The 19,375-nt window shown below is 44.5% G+C and overlaps 4 protein-coding genes across 5 annotated transcripts in view; 2 read left to right on the forward strand and 2 right to left on the reverse strand.

Moving 5' to 3' along the window:
* LOC132257523 (uncharacterized) overlaps nucleotides 1-10,530 on the forward strand; it is a 60,319-nt gene extending 49,789 nt beyond the window's left edge. The window contains exons 7-10 of the mRNA XM_059754470.1: nucleotides 4,114-4,230; nucleotides 4,359-4,490; nucleotides 4,722-4,981; nucleotides 5,104-10,530. Of these exons, the coding sequence (XP_059610453.1) occupies nucleotides 4,114-4,230; nucleotides 4,359-4,490; nucleotides 4,722-4,981; nucleotides 5,104-8,368 (3,774 nt within the window). The 3' untranslated portion in view covers nucleotides 8,369-10,530. The remainder of the gene's footprint in view (nucleotides 1-4,113; nucleotides 4,231-4,358; nucleotides 4,491-4,721; nucleotides 4,982-5,103) is intronic.
* A 169-nt stretch (nucleotides 10,531-10,699) lies between these two features.
* On the reverse strand, nucleotides 10,700-13,370 carry LOC132257524 (FHF complex subunit HOOK interacting protein 2A-like). Its single transcript, XM_059754471.1, has 3 exons — nucleotides 13,131-13,370; nucleotides 10,922-13,065; nucleotides 10,700-10,811 (listed from the first exon to the last, which is right to left on the reverse strand). Exons 1-3 carry the CDS (start codon nucleotides 13,209-13,211, stop codon nucleotides 10,700-10,702), a joined length of 2,337 nt encoding a protein of 778 aa, XP_059610454.1. The 5' UTR covers nucleotides 13,212-13,370.
* Nucleotides 13,371-13,551: 181 nt separating this feature from the next.
* Nucleotides 13,552-17,033, forward strand: LOC132258137 (uncharacterized). 2 transcript variants are annotated; one of them, XM_059755266.1, is made up of 5 exons: nucleotides 13,552-13,728; nucleotides 14,072-14,287; nucleotides 14,490-14,606; nucleotides 16,101-16,289; nucleotides 16,375-17,033. In XM_059755266.1, exons 3-5 carry the CDS (start codon nucleotides 14,516-14,518, stop codon nucleotides 16,476-16,478), a joined length of 384 nt encoding a protein of 127 aa, XP_059611249.1. In that variant the 5' UTR covers nucleotides 13,552-13,728; nucleotides 14,072-14,287; nucleotides 14,490-14,515; the 3' UTR covers nucleotides 16,479-17,033. The 2 variants fall into 2 exon arrangements, with proteins under 2 accessions (XP_059611249.1, XP_059611250.1); XM_059755267.1 differs by having other exon boundaries at nucleotides 14,494-14,606.
* An 849-nt stretch (nucleotides 17,034-17,882) lies between these two features.
* On the reverse strand, nucleotides 17,883-19,328 carry LOC132258136 (protein Mpv17). Its single transcript, XM_059755265.1, has 2 exons — nucleotides 18,851-19,328; nucleotides 17,883-18,611 (listed from the first exon to the last, which is right to left on the reverse strand). The coding sequence occupies exons 1-2, from the start codon at nucleotides 19,109-19,111 to the stop codon at nucleotides 18,240-18,242; spliced, it is 633 nt and encodes a 210-aa protein (XP_059611248.1). The 5' UTR covers nucleotides 19,112-19,328; the 3' UTR covers nucleotides 17,883-18,239.
* Nucleotides 19,329-19,375: the final 47 nt, after the last annotated feature.

A 19,375-nucleotide genomic window follows, 5' to 3' on the forward strand; every position in this document is an offset into this window, starting at 1 on the left:
TGTTGGGCAAATATTGAAAGCAATAGTCTTTAAATGAGGTATAGAGAGTAGAAGTGTTTCTCAAAATTTTCATGGAGAATCAAACAGCACCGAAATGTGAGGGGTTTCGAAAGTTAAGGCACATAATCGTACGACATTGTATTAAGGATTGCTGCATAGTTGGCTAAGCAACTCCCCTCGCGGGATAATTCAAAATGGTGTGCCCTTTGTGAGGCTTGAAACTGGGTGAAAAGATCACGAGCTCTTAATGCATAGCAGCAGGATACTGAAATATCCAACAACTATAGCGTTTCAAACAATCCACTGGGGAAACAATGATTTCTATGGCCTCATTCAACACGCGACTACCCAGGGATATTTATCATAGTGCCCCTATCGCGCTGGCTACACTAGCATATTCATCTTGCCATCCGCCAGTGGATTAGTCACTTTTTGGGCGCCTCGCGAGGGACGATGCATTGTGGGAGTTCGGCACAAGTTGGGGGGTTTTTCATACAATTAGGAGAGACTTAAAGTAACTCCTGAGCATCCCTTTTGACTCAGCACACCAAAGAGACCCCCATGAAGTGGTGTAAAACACGTTAGATGGATCCATGGCGGAGATTGTGAAGATGGAAAATGGAATAGTGAAGCCATTGTCTCTCTGGGAAATCCTCAAGTTCCTCTGCCGTGTGCACTAGACTCCAATTGTGTGGGAAATGCTGAAGGCGAGGCGTTTTCATCCACCTCAGTCGACATCATGGTAAACAATTGTCTTCCCTGGAAATTAATCGCATGTGGCAGGCGAAAGAGTCCCACTGGCCGATGGGGAAAGAAATTGTGCGATGATTGCTTAAGGATTATGTGATTCCCTCGAGATGATTGTGGATTTGAGCGGGGATTGAAAATACCTATGATTGACTTGAAGGAGGAAAATCGGAAAATTCAATATCCACCCCAATTCTCTCCGTGACCGCATTGTTAATTAAATTTCCCACCACAGACCCACCAAAGTGGAGCGGAATGTGGGCATAGATTGTCGATAAGGAGAGGTGATGAGGAAAAAATGTAAGGTGGCAAAGATTGCAGTGGCGGAAACCGTAAAATTTTATTATTGATTTTTATTACACCTCATAATTGATAGGCGTATTGGGGAGAAAATTCAATATGCTGTAGCTATTAAGTGCGAAAAAATATGGGTGAAGCACTCTTTTCATGAGGGAGAATTGGTAAAATGGCAGAGAAATCATACAATAAATTTACAAATTGAGAAATAATTTTAAATAACAGCTAGATTTATGTGGGAAGATGATATATGAGAGGAGTAAAAGTGGCGCGATAAGCTTTGGACGCACGCGATATTCAGGATTTTTCTTGTACCATAACCAGGCGTGAACGATCGAAACCCTCGATCATATAGTTCTCAAGATGTCACCAAAAGACTAAGTTTATTTCCTTACCTTGCGAGTATTTCAAAGCGCCTTGAAATCTTACTGCGTTCTGGAGAAAAGCAAATAGTTAAGATGATTCATTTTGTGGTTTCTATAAACTTATATTGAATTATATCTATTTTCCAACTTTCCGTAGAAACTATCTAAAGTGGAGAATTCAGAGATTTATGCCACTATCAAATACAGCTTTCTGGCTCTGTGGCAATATTCGTGAGCATTTGCCGAGAGTTGGTGCAGGAAAATCATCCCCATGGGAAGAGGAGAAAAATATTGTGTGTATTATTTGTGTTCATTGAGGCTGTCATCATGGGAGTGAATTTACGGGGCTGAGGTGCAATGTAGCTACATCCCTCAATAGCACACCCCAGGGAGAAGGGTGGTATTTTGTGTGAAAGTCACTGAAATGGTTGTAAAGGCAATAAAGTGCACGTTACAGTCTCGCAAATGTGGAGAATCACTTTGGATTTGCCACTGCATATTCACCAGACAGAATGAGAGGGAGGGAAAAGGTGCTGAAATACCTGCTATTGTCATTAATGAAACTACATTATTATCCTCCCGCCGTTTGATTTTCCCACCCGGCGAGGGAAAAAGTGTAATGTAAGTCGGTGGTGGAATTGTGCTCTGTGCGATAATTGATTCAGTCGTACCTGGTAATAAATTTAATTCCCGCTCCACAAACCGCCGACGTGGAGAACATAAAAATGTTGATACAGTCTTTTGATGGAGCAAAGTGGAAAAGTGCGGAAGATTAAGAAGAACAACAATAAGTAATTCAATGCGGGGAAAATGCTTGGGTGATGGATGAAAAAGGCAAAACATTTTTTCTGCACTAAGAACACCAGGTGAAAAATAGCGGAGTATTTTGTGCAAATGGTGTGGGAGATTTTTTGGACCATTTCCCGCGCCTTTCACCACCCATCATCATCCCCATTTCCGCACAAGCCCGGGGAGGAAAACTTGAGACAACAACTTCATTGTTTGCGAAAATTCCCCAGGTTTCTTCTCGGTGTTCCTCATCTTGGGTGGTAAAGTTTTGCGAGAAAGTCTCATTAATTAGCATCACATTTATATGCAACACTCCTAACAATCTCATTACCAGATTCTGGCTACAGTTAATTTAGTGTGGAATTTAATTTTTTCCACCCACCTTCCCTCGCACAATGCAATAAAACTAATGATTGATAATCCCCGTCAGAATTTTCGGTGGCTGGAGGAGAAAATAAACGATGGCGAGGAAAAAATTTATAGATACTCTCCGGAAACGGTCATTTATCATTGTTTTATCGGCTCTTCATGTTCATGGATGAAGTGTGTGTATGTGTGGTGACAAAGGGGTGGCTTTCGCAGGGCGTTTGGAAATTCAGGACGACGAGCCGAGATGTGGCATTCTCAGTGCTTCTCTTTTTGCCGCCACTCTGCACTTTTGCGGGGGCAGCACAGAAGGAAAGAAGTCCACTCGTGATTGTTGTGTCTGTCCATAACTTCCAAGTCAACGTCCTTCTTCTGGACTCTTCACTTTTCTCTCTCTCCCTTTCGCTAATGCGATAAGGACGTGTTCTGTCCTTCTGCCACTACAATACCACTCACTCACGTTGAACATGTATAAATTCCATCAAACCGTAAAATTAATACCATTACGCCAACGCCAATGATCAAAAGTGGTCGTGTCTCGTCAGATGAGACATTTTCTGCACGTTTTGGGGCGCATCTCTTGTGGATTATACGCCTTCTCGACGACGTGGGAGTGTATTTTTCTAAAGCTCCGACAACATTCAAATGCACGGCATTCAGCGTCAAGTACGAGGTCAAGAGTCAAAGCTACAATTGTCTGGATATAAGATTATATTTGAGTATACGCTTATCAGATTATTTTGGTGTGTGAGTGAACATTCCATATTCGAATATGATTATTGAGAGTGAAGCGCAAGCAATTGGGGAAAATCAAATGGCATTCCGGAACGTCTAAGTAGCAATCTCGAAGGCTTTCCCATTATAATTTCACTACTTAGAAGAGCATGTAATTTGGTAGGATATCCTAAAGGCATACACTATATCTCATCGAGGAAACCCTACTAAATTTTAAATTTACTCAACACACACACTGCAAGGAAGATGGGTAAATTTGAAGGGTATCATGAAATCCTTAGAATGCTTGTGCACATCCATGTACTTCATGAGGATTTTATCACAATCTTTATCTTGGGTAATGTTACATAATCCCCTCCAACTCGGCTTAACATTTCGAGAGGCTCACGGTGAGAATCCCACCCTCACGCGTGCTCTCCTTTGCGGAGTCCTCGCGAATGTGTATTAGAATATCATGGCGGCGGGGGAAATGTAATCCATTTCCCACGTTATCGTGAATTAGTGATGACTGTATGACCTATAATCGGGGGTGTTTTTTTTTGGTCTTTTCGCCCTGGCGAAGAGATATCAAATGATGATGAATTGAAATGACATTTCATGGCGATGAGAGGAGAACCTCTCAATTTGGAGCTTTCGGCTTGTCGCAATTTGCTGGTCGATGGTTCGAAATTGCGTTATATGTTTGTTTTATTATTTCTCATAACATTTATTGGTATAGCGCGTCCCTGAAATTCATCATTTTATCGTGTACAAGCAGTGAAACAGCGCGCATTATCACTTATATGTACTTTAATTTCTCACCCCACAAAAACAGCCGTCAGCATTTTCACTGGGCGATCTGTGTGTCCCTCCCATGGCCAATGTGCTGAAGGTGTTCCTGGAAAACGGTCAAACGAAATCGTTCAAATATGACGCCACCACCACCGTTCAGGTAATGTGATATGCGACAAGAAATATTGCGGTAATCCCTTTTGGGGAAAATATGTTTACCGCATATATTATTCGATGGGGTAATTAATTAACCTGATACCATGTGATCTCTTTTGTGCCAAATAAAAGGACGTCGTGACGTCGCTGAGGGACAAATTGTGCTTGAGCTCCGGTGAGCACTTCAGCCTGGTGCTGGAGCACGTGAAGAGCCTGAAGAGGAACAAGTTGACGCTGCTGGATCCACAGGAGACACTGGTTAGGGTGAGTGTGGCTTTTCGGCATTAAAATAATCACGGGATCTGATTACCTCTCAATATGGAGCCCTGATGGGGCGACTGGGATTAAATTACTTTGCATGTGAACACTGGATGGGCGGTTGTTAAGTAAATTACCTCCAGGGGAAGCTCTTTTGTGAACCACACACTCTCATCGTCGCCATTGCAGTCGAGAGACTCTCTCTAAGTTTGCTTTTTTTCTTCCACCTACCCCAAGATTGCTGCACGGCCTGGTGCACACAAACTGCGCTGCCTCTTCCGAGTGACGTTCGTTCCGGTGTCAGCTGCTGAACTGGCTCAGCGAGACCTCAACTCCCTCGACTACCTCTTCATGCAGTGCTGCAATGATGTGACACAAGAGAGATTTGCGCCAGAACTGCAACCGGATGTGGCTCTCCGTTTGGCGGCACTTCACATGCACCAGCACGCCCTGGCCAATAACATTTCACCAGCAAAGTTGACTGTTAAAACCGTAGAGTGAGTATGAATCCGCTTTGCCCACTTCATATAGCTTCTATCTCAGCATTATGAATAGAGTGCAGTGTTTCAACAAGATTGAATTTTCTTCATGCTTGTCATATTATCTCTGTCTTCTGCAGACGAGAATTTGGACTGGAAAGATTTGTGCCTACATCCCTCATTGAGGGCATGAAGAGAAAGGAGCTTCGGCGCCTCATAAGCCACTTCCTCAAGCTCAACACACAGATGACGGGCTCCTCGAAGATGCTGACGCAGCTCCAGGCCAAGCTCCACTATCTCGACATCATATCCGGCCTGCCCAGCTACGGCGCCAAGTGCTTCAGCACGAACCAGCGCGATGGCGTCGAGCGCGTCCTTCTAGTCAGCCCGCGATTCGGCCTCAGCCAGATCGCCGGCGTGAGGAATTCAGTGCCACAGCCCATCTGCAACCTCGAGGAGCTCATACGGGTGATTGTTACCAAAGAAGATGAGATCTCCTACTCAGTGGTGGTGTTCATGGAGCCAGATCGTCTGGTCACATTCTTCATGGAGGATCGGGATGCGGTGGAGTTCGCCCTGGTGCTGGCCGGATACTATCGCCTAGCCACGGGCAAGGAGCTAAATATGGAGATGGAGCGAGAGATTGTGATTGAGGACATCGCTCCGCCCTATCTCTCGCAGCATTCGGTGGTCCCGACAGCCTGGAGTTACCTTCCGACGTCGCCCGGTCGATCGTTTAGCATGGCATTCTCCATGCCGCCTCCATACCATTCCACCAAGATCATCAGCGCAGCCCTGAAGGTGGGCGAGCATCCCAACAACTGCGACAGGAATATGAACAGCACGCTATCGAATAACAACCACAAGAGCCCGCCGATTGGGGAGGATGAATTCGGCTTCGATCTGCACAGCGTGATGGCGATGGAAATTCTCGAGGACACGGGAAAGACTAATGGATATCACGGATTGGTTGAGGCGCGCAATGAGGAAGTCATGCGGAGGGTTGTCGAGATGCAGCGCATGGTGGAGACTTCTGAGAGATACCTAAGTGAGCAGGGTGAGCTGATGCATGACCAGGAATCCAATTCCAGCCTAAGACTTCCTTGGAGACAAACCAGTGTGGATTTGGACAGCGATTGCGACAGCATGAACAGCAGCAAGTTGTCCTCCAACGAAGATTCCGCTCCGGCTCCGCTGAAGCACAGTGATTCTTTGATACTCCTGGCGGAGTGCATCAGCCAGGATCTCACGGGGATCACAAATGACTTGAACTCTATCTGTGGCTCACCATTCGCTGAGGTGAATGGGAAATCGCAGCAGGGAACGCCCAAAGTGCAGCGTCGCATGCAAGGACTGAGTCAGCTCCTGAGTGATCTGCAGGCTCTGGGAACGGACTGCTCGCAGAGTGAGAGTGACTCAGAGTCCCTGTACTCGCCCAACAGCTCTCCAATTCACCGACAACAGACCAGCGGCAATAGCAAGACAATAAGAACCAGCTTCGGCCTCCACAGTCCGGACAGTTCCGTGCTCGGGGGCGACAATAAGGACACCAATCTCAAGGAGTACCTCCGGCAGCTTCGCGAGGCGAGCAACAACGACGGCAGTGGCACTGACACGGATCTGGCGGCGAAGAAACTGTCCGAACTCTATGGTTTCGAACTCTGTGATGACACACTCATTGAGACTGATCCCGATTTAATAGATTTAACAGCCATACCCCCTCCGCAGACACCCGATGAGCTCGACGCCCTGTCGGTGATTGACGCAGCGCCCATGGGCTTTGGAGACGCCGCCAAGGCTCTGCCGAAGGACGAGGACGAGCTGGAGAAGTTCCTCGCGCAGGTGATCATCGCGCCGCCCACGCAGAAAGTCACACCAGCCAAGGAGCTGACTCCCGAGGAGATTCTCTCCTTCATCATCCCGCCACCGCCTGGCCTGGGCGATGAGGAGGCGCGCGACGGGAGAACGAAAGAGACTGAACCGCCTGTGCCAAGCAATGGAGTCAGAGAGAATGGCTCAGCGACTAAATGCAATGGAAACATTCCGTCGACGATGCCCCGAAGCTTCCCCACGGAGAATCTCTACAGCAATACCAGTGTTCACGGCGTGATTCCAGTGCCGGTGAGCAGCCAGAACAATCACGTCATCGAGTACTCTACAGTGGACAGGAAGGGTCCATTCTCATGCTGCAGCAAGACCAAGAAGGACGAAGTGCCGAAGAACCCTCAGAATTTGTCAGGAGTTCTCACGCCTCCGCCCAGAATGTGTCTCCACAACACTGCATTTCCCATCCCCGAACGGCCGCCCAAGAGCGTGGGATTGCAGCTGAAGCTGAACTCACCCTCGAGGAGTCTACCGCAATCGCCAAGACTCAACGGGGGCGGCAGCAACTCATCATCCACAAGCAGCTACTATGAGATGGATCCTCCGCATTTGCCGCCACGCTTCGAGGAGAACAACCACAATCCACCGGCTCTGGCCACTCTGCCGCCCAAGAAGCCGCCTCTGCCACCGGTGCCCGCAAAGCCTACAAATATCCGTAGTCCTCTGCCCATTCTCAAGAACATCCCTCCGTGTGGCAGTGAGAAGAGCTCTCCAGTTCGTGTGGCGGGAATCAACTCACCGCACTTCCATCGACATCCCAACACTTACAAGGACATTGACAGAGCCTTCAACACCAGCAGTAGCACAGATTCCTCGCCGACGTCGTCAGGAAGGGGCACTGCGAACGGACACAATCGCTCCAACAGCGACTGCCCGCCAGTGTGTCTGCAGAATCCACCCAAGGACAGTCGACCGCAGCTCTCGCTCCTCAGCTCACCCCTGCTAATGCGCCGAACAGCCAACAACAGCTCTTTCTCTAGCAACTCCTCACCAACAGGATCTCCGCAGCTGAGCTCCAAGAATGGCCATGTGATGAGCGCAGAAACCCTGCTGGCGAAGACGGACGTCGCCATGGCGGGACTTCTGGTGAAGTTGGATCAAATTGCTGCCATGTGCTCAGCCGCCCAGGCTGCCGGCGGCGGAATCTCCATTGACGAGGACAAATTCCAGGCGGCTCGCGACGAACTCACTGATCAAGCGCTGTCTCTCGTCACAGCCTCCAAACTGCTCGTGGTCGCTCTCAGTGATCCCTCGATGGCTTCCCTGCCCGAACACCTCACTTCCTGTCTCACAGCTCTGCGCAGGATAACAGAATTGGCCCAGGACATGACCAGACATACCTCTTCGCCCCTTCAGACGCGCAACATTGTGCTTAAAGTGCACGACGTGGCGTCGAGCTTCCGCGAGTTGGCGGGCGTGAAGATTGGTGTGCTCGGGGCTGGTCAGTTGGCTCTGCAGGCGGAATGCCTGGCCAACATGCTAGCCACTCTCCTTCGCAGTCTTCGCGTCTTCTCTCCGTAACTCTGTAGATAGCCGCCGGTCTCCAGGGCGGATCGCTATTCGGATAATTCGAGAAACTCATCAAGGTGCATTATTTTGTAATGAGAAACTGTTACTTTTATGATTGTCGAGGATGTGAATCAAAATTGTGTAGACTAATTTGTGTAATTGCAAAGAAGTGTGCTCTGGATTGCACTGGATGACTGAAATATTCATGCTGAGAGTGATCTGATTTTCACATTCAAGGCATTCAAGATAGAATTGAAGGCATGGAATTTACTAATTAAATTCCCTGGAACACTATGGAACAGCTGCATTACTTTACTTCTTAATTTTCATCAGTGTAATTCAGGCAGTTAAATTGAAGACACTTTATCAATTCTACACACTGCAAATTGTAAATAATTCCTGAGAATTTATCGTCTCAATTACACTGTATTTATATGTTAACCTCGTCATAAAGTTGGCTAATGAGGGAGGAACCGAAAAATTCTTTTGAACTTCCCCTCAGCAGTGAATTCTTTTGGAAATACTTCACGAAACAATTCCCCAAAATGATCACAATGCAATTACTGAAGGAATTTTTAAGGCAAAAAACCCACCCTTGCGAAATAGAAATGTTTTTTTTAGATAAAGAATATCAACTAATAAGCATGGGACTCAAATTAATCAAACAATATAGCAAATATGTGAATGAAAAATTATTAAGGAAGATAAATTGAATGTGTAATTTATCGATAAATGAGTGTTGCATGTTAGTAAAACCAGAATTCCATCAGTTAACCAACGTCTTTTCTCCGTGCCATTCCGTGTTAAATCATCTCAAGACAGTGGGTGGAAAAGCGAAGCGCAAAGTGGGAAAAAAAATCAACCCAAAACACATCACTTCAGTACTGATTATCTTATGCAAATTGTGTAATGTAAAAGAGATAATAGAATCCTAATGAAAATTCATATCATTTTAATACTTTCAGGATCCCTTTTCCTGTGTAATATCACAAAAAAAATCTACATAAAATTTAATACATTTTCGCAATGACTAAGGAACATGCTGAATATTTCACGAGAAATATAAGTTTAGCACCGCGCTGCAAGGATGCATGAAATTAATAATATATTTTACTCCAAAGTAATTTTTATATTTAGAGAGGGACTCAATTTGAGTGAAGAAGAAACTGTAGTACGTAAAAATGTAACTGACCAATACAATAATTTTTTCTTTTCTTTCTATAAGAGAACATAAATAATAATCGATAGTTTCTATATACAAGTTATATTTTAATAACTGAATTATACTTTGTTTAGTGAAAAAGAGTTCTTACTAGTCACATCAGATTAAATGTGAAGATTGTCCCAAAAATGAGAAAATAGAGAGAGAGAGAGAGGAAGAGAAAGGGAGAGTTTGCAAAAGGGCGGATTTGAATCAGATTTATTTTACATGACTCTATATACAACTGATTGCGCAGAAATGATAGGAATTAATATACTTGTAACTTTACTACAAAATAGCCATTTGTCTAATGTGAATTGAATGAATATTGAATATTTACAAAACCACTTTCATAAATAAATCATAGAGTGAAAACATATTTGCATAGAGTGAAATAGCTTCATCTGTAAAATGACTAAATTGCATGGGAAATTCGGCATATTTCACGGCTGGAATCTGCAAATGTTCATTCCATAGTTATGTATTTGCAAATTAACAGCAATGATCATTTAGAGCAAATTAATTTTGTGCTATATTTTTTACCATTAAACTACAATATTGCCATACACCAGTGGACAAAAAAATATATACAAAAACCTGAAACCAAAAATCTACATTACGCATTGTTTATAAAACATCTAATGTTGTTGCTTTTAACTAGAATCTTACACAATCATTTTTTTTATTATTATTATTATTCTTATGTATATAATCGAGAAACGAGTGTTTTACTATCACTTCTCTGTTCTAATATTAAATTACTTTACCTTTCTTGCACTCTGCGGAGGAATAGATTTCTCTTTGTTTATAAGGAGTTGATTGTTGTACATATTCAATTGCATTATTCTATATATATTACACCTGCTGGAGATGAATTGAATTTTAAATTTAACACTGTTACACCCTTATTATACAATTCTACAGCATAAACGTTTATAGAAAGATGGTATATGATACACGTTAGAATATAAAATGAAATTGTCGGAAAATTGAGTTGAAAAACTAATAAAATTAGTTAACACAGGAAATTAAATAGCATCTTTTATTCACCCTTCACCAATGATCGCGGAAAATCGCTCGATTGTGTGGGAGACGCAAATGAATTCTCCACTCTGCACGTTGCACGTGCACAGAAGACATCACTATTCAGTGGATCTATTGTACTTGACGAAGGCGATTGCAGCTAATTCCTTGCAGAACTCCTTCAGCACGACAATGGCCTCGAAGAGTGTCTCATTCTTGTCAGACGGTTCACTGCAGAATGATGAAAAGAGCTTAAGTAAATTCAATTCTCTCCAGCTTTCCTCATTCATTTTAACTTGCAATTTGAGCCAAGTAAAGAAAAAGCAATTAAAAAATCTCACCTGATGAGTGGAGGATTGGTCAGGAGTCGCTCTTCAGTCTCCGCTATCTTCTGCTGAAAGCCCTCGATTCGCGGAATCTCCATGAGCAGTTGCTTAGCCACGTCCTGAAGCACAGTCCACAGCGTCGAAGCGCCTGGCGTCACGGCGATTTCCGGATTCAGCAGGATCTCGTGCAGGTAAGGATGCGGCAGCAGAGCCAGTTTCGACATCACAGCAATCACACCGAGATTGAACTCATACGGCTGATTGGCCATGTTGCGGATGTGCCTGAAGAGGAGCTTCAGCAGCGGCCCTTCGCTGAAGATCTCCTCGGAAATGCCACTGTCGTTGCACTGGGATTCCCTCTTTGGTCCTCGACTGGGAACAATAGCCCCGGAAATGGGGGAAACGCACTCGGGTGTGAGATCATCCTTCTCCGGGAAGACAGCTTCTACTGGCCAATTGAAGTGCTCTGTCTTCTTGATCCACGTCCTGTAGTGTTGATTGGCGTCCTTCATATACTCCTCGTAGCACGTGCCCACGCTCTCGTTGAGCATCTGCTTGGGCAGGAGGAGGAGGAAGTTGTTAATGATCTTCATGATGTTACTGGGCGCCAGAGTGCGAGATTTCACGGCAATTGTGGCACTTCCTCGCCTCCTGTGGCGCTCATCCTCCTCGTCAGACCACGTCTGCGTGACCTGCGCTGAAGGATCGCAATAGCCGCGACGGTTGAGGTAGCAGAAGAGCAGCCCGTGAAGGATTCGCTCATTGGGATTCTCCAGTAAGGCCTCGACGAAGAGAAGCGTGTGGAACACAAGCGGAGTGTTGTACTGGCAATTCTCAATGAGAATCGTCAGCAGGCAATCTCCGCCCACAATCGCTGAGATGTTCTCCTCAGCGACAAGCCACGTGGCGATCTCATTCATGAACGCCGCAGAGTGAATTTGGCGCACTATTTTGGCAGTCAGGAGGAGCGTGAATGCAGCATTCGCGTCCAGCAGGTAAGGCTCAATGGCGTTTTCCAGTATCAGACTTCTGAACTTTTCACTCATGTTCGGATGGAGATTTTCACACTCCTTCGCCACGCAGTCGGCATAGTCGAGCCACGCGAGGAATTCCACCAGCTGAGGACGCCCGATGAACTCCGGCACATCAGAGTCGCGAAGCGTCAATCCCCAGGACACGTTGACGTCCTCAATATCCTCGGGATTCATATCTTCAGGGATCCTGCGGCAGAAGTGCCACACTCTCTCCATGAGAAAGTCCCCAAAAGTGTCCAGACTGCTCTTCATGGCCCCACAAGAGAGGTCAATTGTCGGCAGAGACGTGAGAATGAGCGCAGCTTCGCCAGCTCGCACGACAATGGTGTGATCCGGACTATCCAAGTACAGAACAATCGAATCCAAGAGGGTGAAACGGTCCTCCTTCTCGTCACAATCACAGCCAAAGGCTATCTTTCCACTGGACACGCTGTCCCGTTGACTACAGTTGATATCACAGATCGTAGGATCCTGCTGGCTGGCCTGATCGTCACTTGACGAGGGCGCATTGATGTCTGGCACGAAGGAAATCCTCTTCGCCTTTTCTTTGGAGCAATCGAAGAGGGGGTTTCCCGTTGGGGGCTTCGCGGGCGCCATCCCGCTGAGGGTTGACGTGAGGGGAAGTAAATGCTGATGCGATGGCAGGAACAGATTCACATGCCACGGATTCCTGCGCACCACAGCGGCCACTGTGGTGAGGAAGAGGATCTCTTCCTTCTCATATGGTGACCCGTTGCCCTGGCACAGCGACAGGAGCTTCTGCACCGGTTGAAAAATGCTACCATGCGATATGGGCGGATTCTCCAGACAAGAAAGAAACCTCCTGAGCCAGGAGATTGTGTGCATTCTTATTCCTGGCGGAGTGTCCGAGACTGACTTCTCCACCAAAAATTCCAAGGGATTCGTGGTCAGCAAGTGGTCCATACACTCCCTAGGACCCGCCATAAGACCCGCCGCCTCGGCGCTCTGCTCCCTCACCAGGATCTGCAGCATCTCCTCCAAGTGGACGGGAACATTCGTGTTGCTGATGTGCACCTTGGGCAGATCCTGGCTCACCGAGTAGAACGTCTTGACGATGCGCCAGTGGTACTCGAAGTCTTGCAGGGGCGTTGGCGGCGGAGCCAGCTGAAAATTCAAGGTGTGCGTTAATCAGGCCAGGAGGGAATCAATGGATTGTGCAATGCCAGTACCACATCTGCAGCAGTGTGAAGCGCATCGGAAAGCCTCCCAAACATTTTGTCCAGCACTCGCAGTCTTCGACAGCCTAACATACAGCACTGGCGCCCACTTTACACTATCATTTTTCCAAATTTCCACGGATTTCCGCACTGTTTTATTTTCGGTCCAAGGAAAACACTTTGCCACAGTGATTCACCTGAGAGCGCTCACAGATATTGCAATCGAACGGTGAATTGTTATGAAGTTTCTTAAGGGGCTCTGTGTTGTTTCTATAGAATGTGATTCCACCTGCTCCAACTTGGCCCGGAGAATCACAGATTCCCCGAGAATTAGCTGGCATTTCCGTGGTGAATTCATCGACTGTCGCGACGAGACGAATCGATGAGTGCGATAACGCGGCGAACGCGCGGCGAAGAGTGAAGCGTCAAAAAGTGAGCTGTCAGAGCGTGAAAAACACACGGATTATTTTTGTGAGACACAAAATCAATTTTAATCGATAGCGAGTAGTGAATTCCAGTGTTTGGTAGTCTCAAATTAATAATTCACGCGTGTGGCAGGGAATGGTGTAGCGTGTAATTGGCAGTGTCTGGAGAACGGGGCGCTTTTCGGGTGAGGAAAAACCATCCTTTTTGCTCTCTCCACCCCCACACTTGGGCCATGAAATTGTAAACAAGCGCAAGTTCGCAGCCTCTCTATTATTTATTCCGCCTCTCCTGCTGCAGGACAGCGATGCTGGGGCTCCGCTGCGCAGGGGTGATCCTTGGCTCAGGGGTGGCGGTGCAGTGGGGAAGATGGGGTGTGTTTTTTTAGTGGGAAACAACTTCAGGGACACTTCCACCCACTCACACCACGCTCGTTGCACGCAAAATGACGATTTTCCTCAATCATTTTTACGATCTGTTATAAAATTGCAAATGAAGTGCTTATCCGTTCTGTGTGTCTTCTTTTCCAGAGTCTATACGACAACAATGACGTCAATTACCGGCGTTCGCAGGCAAAGTGCGGAGAGAGCGCAATAAGACGGCGACACAAGACGTTGAGACACAGTAAATCTCTGGGCAAATTTGCAAGTGGCAAAGTAGCGAAAATTCACACACCATCGAGAAGTAGTAATCAGGCTTGGGAGAGCGAGTCGCACGAGTGGCAGTGAAGAGGCCAGGGTCAGATGGTAAGGCAAGGAAAGCGAGCGACGCTCACCATTTCTGCCGCCTCTCGACAGCTTTTTTATCATCAACATTAGGACAATATTATTATTTGGAGTTTTGCAGCATGTAGAGCACATTGTTTCACATCATTTGCACATTTTTCTTCTCTACTCTCTCTCTCTCCTCACTCGTGCTTCTCTTTTGTTGAACAATATCCACACAAAGACAGAGCGCAAGTGGAACGGAAAAAGATGCCAACGACAATGATGAAGGCAACGGCATACAAGAGAACAGGGAGAATTGCAAGGAGAATCCTGTCAAGAAAGTTAAATAGACTGAAAGGTACATTGTGTGCAGAAGATTATAACATCCTAGATATAGTTGATGGACTGACAATTAACCACTTTTTGGGCAGATGCAGGCCAAGTGGCCACTGCAAACTAATGAAACTAAAATCACTTGCCGATCAATAACTCTCTCCCTCTTCTCGACATCCTCTTCGCGCTGTCCTCCGTGTGTGCATACACAGAAATAGTGTTGGACACCCTTGGAAAGGCGCTTGTGTGTCCCGTCTGTATGTGGCAATGCTGTACACTCTCGGCGATATTTATGTTTCCGCACAGAAGCAGAGTTTATGCGGTTTATGCAATGTTCCGATGCCCGCGGGTCAGAGGATTCTATTTGCATTCGCTCTGACTGAGGGATAAAATATTCGCATTTGCACTGCGCGATGAATTATTAAAATATCACAGTTTTATTTTATTGTTCGCTAAAATATGCAAAACGTAAAAAAGCGTGAAATGTATTCACACAAAAAGCTCAATTCTATTTGCATCTGTTCTTTGCAACCTTCGAAGCCTGATTGGTTCTTATTCAGTGCCTTTAGAAAAGTCTTAAAACTTCAATATGCCTAATTCTTTTTACAATCAAACAAGGCAAGAAAAAAATTTCAAATACAAATTACCTTAAGTCTACACGGTTTATGTGAGCTGAGGAAAATCTTGAAATAATCATTAGAAATAATTTTTAAATCAGGGTTGAAAATGTACTCCTAAAAGCTACTAATGACGGCTCAAGCTTGGTTCTTCAGTGAATCTCTGAAGATCATTCAGTAAATCACTGCTTTGTAAGTCCATTGAACAGCAGAAGCTCTTTGCCAACTCCTCCGCTGTTGACCCGACAAGGAAACAACGCGTGCCATGAAAGCCCCAGTATTTCCGAGTAATAAATTCTCGGATAATCCTCGTGTGTGAAGCTCGAGGGGTGGCGGAACGGCAAATATTGCCAGGAGTGTATGGGATGTTTACTGTGTAGCTTTTGCTGTAGAGCGTCCGTCATCCCGCATCTCTCGCAACATGGATTTTTGCTCCATTCCCGCCTCTTGTTGCTAGAGAGCGACACAGATAGAGCGAGTGTGTGGCCGAGACGCGAGGGAGAGTGGATTCACGCTGGCACTTTTCTGTAGCTTCGTCAGCAAGAGTGAATTTATAAGGAGTGAAAAGTCCCCCTCAATTGCTGAGAGTGTCGGATGAAGGCGCGTCTGAGAGCGTGAATTGCCATTTCGCCCAATTCTTTTATAACTTTTTTATCATCTCTTTTTATATGTTTGGTATATGATTGTTTATTGAATTTGTGAAATCCATAACGCCACTAACGATTCTATCGATAATTCTTTCACGTTGGATACAATGCTTTTTATTTGTCTAACTCATGCTGGTGTGTATGCTTTTGTGCCTGTCTCTCTGCTTCTTTCACAACATATTAATGCTCTGTGAGATTATGTGTGGTGTTAGCAAACAGTGAGTGTAAAATCTCCTCTCCTGTTGTGTCATTTAGTGCTGAAACTCCTGAAAATGGACACTCAAAAGGACGAAAGTGCTGGTGCAGGTGCTGCGGATGAGAATTCTGAGTTCTACAATTCCGGACGCGTGGGCAGAAGAAATGCCCTCCCGGACATTCTGAGCGATCACTGCAGGACGAGCACAGCGGACCTGCCGGAGCGCCTCAGTGCACTCTCGACTTCAGGTAAATAAATGCACTCCCGCGTGATTTCCCCGGAGAATGAGCTCCAATGATTAGCTCACATGTGTCCTCTGCGCTCCCTCTGCAGATAATCCATCGCCCGAGGCTGGTCCCAGTGGAGTCAATTCATCACAGGCTGCTAACACGGCAACGACTAGTAATACAACCCCTTCGACCACCGAAAAGACCTAAACTCGCGTGCTGATGAGTCAGTTTTATTGCCAGAAGAGGTGAAGGAAAGTTTTTATGGACTGCAAAGATGATAAAACGAAAAGCTCACGAATCTCTGCGCTTGATAATAATGGTTATACTGATAGTGCAACACCAAGCGGAGATAAATCGACACTAACGGCCAACCTGAAAGTTCAATTTTCCTCAAATTGTTGAGATGAGAAAAGGGACTCAAAAGAGTGTTTACTTTAGTTTGCAATTGACAGTCATACTCTTGGTTTTGAGAGAGTTTTGAGAAGGAAAGAGAGAGAGAAAGAGGATGAAAGTAAAAGGCGATGATTTGTTTGGTAAAATCGAACTTTTGTGATTCGAGAAAATGTTGTGTGATTTTTGTATATTTTTCGTTGTTTATGGAATAACAGAAAATCTGTGTGAGTATATCAATTTAAAGAAGAAGTTATGTCATCTTTGAGATTTTCGAGACCAAATGTTATCTAATGCATTATCGGAGATGAGAATGCAACCTTGCCACTAATAGTTTGTAGTTGTGAGAAAGGCAGATTTGAGAGGGGAAAAGAGAAAAAGGAAACATATTTAACTATCAGCTATTTTTTTAGAAGATTAACCGTAAACAGAGAAAGCAACATTATTTTATGCACGTAATTTGTATTTCACTACAATACAGGGTTCTATAAAAGCTAAACGACGACAAATTGCATGGGATTTTAAGGCGAAATGATCCAAAGAAATTCTTCAAGATCTTTCTTTTATAATTTTTTATTCAGTTTCTCTACTTAGAAGAACGATCCTGTAATAAGATTAATTAACATAATTGTAGAGAGAGAAAGAGAGGATATTTTAGATGAGTTTCCCATGTGGAAATCTTAGAAGAATTATACAATAACAGAACTTCTTTGCATTTAGTAGCGACTCTGAGTGAAGCTCATTTCAGTAATGGAGTAAAATTGTAATTAGTTCCTATTCAATTTCGATCCTCGTTTCCCAGTTGAAGGCATTGTAAGAAATATAGTGAAATTACTCAATATATATTTTAGTGAAAAGAAAAGAAAAAAATGAAACAAGAGACAGAGTCATAAAACCACCGTTTCATATAGTTTATCACAATCGTGTAATTCTTTCCATTAATTTATTTATCCGCTCTTATTTCATCAATAGATTTATAGGACAATAAGTGAAAAAAAAATAGAGGAAAATCTACATAACATTGATAATATATTTTAGGTAGTTTTTTTACACAGTGAGAAGAGGAAAAATTGATGAAGAAAAAAAAATTTGAGAATAAACCAAAACATTAGAGAAAATTTATTTTAATTATCACGTATTAAGATGCTAAAAGATAAAATACCAAAATTTGTAATTTCGCACAATGATGCGACGGTGTTCAATTCGTGAATACAATGATTGGCAACATTTTGCGTTGATATACGTAAGAGAAAAGACGATTATAATATTTAGGAACATGATAAAAATTGGGATCTAATTGTGTAATAATTATTGGATTTATTGTGCATATTTCCTACACATCACAAGTGAATACTAGTGAAAAATCTTGTTTTCTATCATCTGACTTCAAAGTGAAAATATAACTATATTTACTATTTTATGTCTGTTGCACGATTAAATATTGTATTCCAGTGAGAGAAAATAAGAGAAAATTTCGTAATCAAAAAATCATTGTGTACCTCTGTCAATTGATTAAAAGATTAATCATTTCTTGATTGTAGAAATCAATTGCGCTCTCTAATTTCTATATTATATTTCTCATGTCGACATGGCAAGATTCTCGTGGCCCTTGTTCGTCTTCCACGACAAATATGTGTTCCAGAATATGGCAACAAACTGTACAACTAATACTTGATAGTTGAGCGGCACCACGGAGAAATTAGCCAATTGCACCCATGGCCAGATGCAGTAGTTTGTCTTGAGGATGTCCACATAGTCCGCGCGGATTTTCTCCTCGATCTGAGGCAATTGCTGACCCTTCATTGCGCCCACGACGCCCAGGAAGGCCATCATGAACACTGGCGCAAAGACGAGCTGATCCAGAGCCACTTTCTTCAGCGTTCTTATCTTCACGCTCCGTCCGTGGATGTGTCGATCGAGAATTCCGTACCAGAATCTCAATCCGGGTCCCTGGAAGACAAAGGAATCACGTTGAGTAGCGATTAGAGATAAGAGGGCATTTTTGCGACTTCAACTCGCTCAGGTCGCTTCCTGGAGAAGCAATATTGCAATGCTCTGATAAGGATAGAAATCGATTTTTGTCCATGAAGTAAATCGAAGACGCAATTGTAAAAATCAAGCACTAGGCGAAATTCAATTCCCTTTATCATCCTGAATTCAAATATTTACCCATTAGTATGTTTTCTTACCGCCATACACAGTCCAATGGCAAAAAATTGCCCCGTCCGGAGATAATCCAGTTTGTTTATACTCGTTTTCTCCACCACTGTTTGGGCAATCAAATCCCCCGAAGCCATAAGAATGCCCGTCTGGACTGATTGTGTGAGCAGCGGGTATTTCGCCAGCGCCTTTTGATACCCCGACGACAGCTGCCTCACATTCCTCAGCCTTACTTGCACCGCGAGGGGTGACTTTCGCACAAAGCGAGATAATTTAGCAATTAGCGACATGATTTCTATTGCTCACGCGCCGCTGAGGGAATGCCAATTTTGATGTGGTCCAGAAACTCTTCGCACTTTGCCTTCACTCTCGTAGAATTGGAATAAGACTGGGCAGATGTGTAGTAATCACAGAGGAGTCTCGTGAACCTGTGACATTGGGAAATTTTAAGAAAAATCCACCAAAGAAAAAGTCTATTTTTCTCTCGCTAAACAAACAGGTTAGGTTTATAGCAGCCTATCGGATGTTTTTTATGGCACGCGTCGGACATGATC

The sequence above is a fragment of the Phlebotomus argentipes genome, unplaced genomic scaffold, assembly GCF_947086385.1.
Source record: "Phlebotomus argentipes unplaced genomic scaffold, Phlebotomus argentipes genome assembly scaffold_4, whole genome shotgun sequence".
Classification (NCBI taxonomy): Eukaryota; Metazoa; Arthropoda; class Insecta; order Diptera; family Psychodidae; genus Phlebotomus; species Phlebotomus argentipes.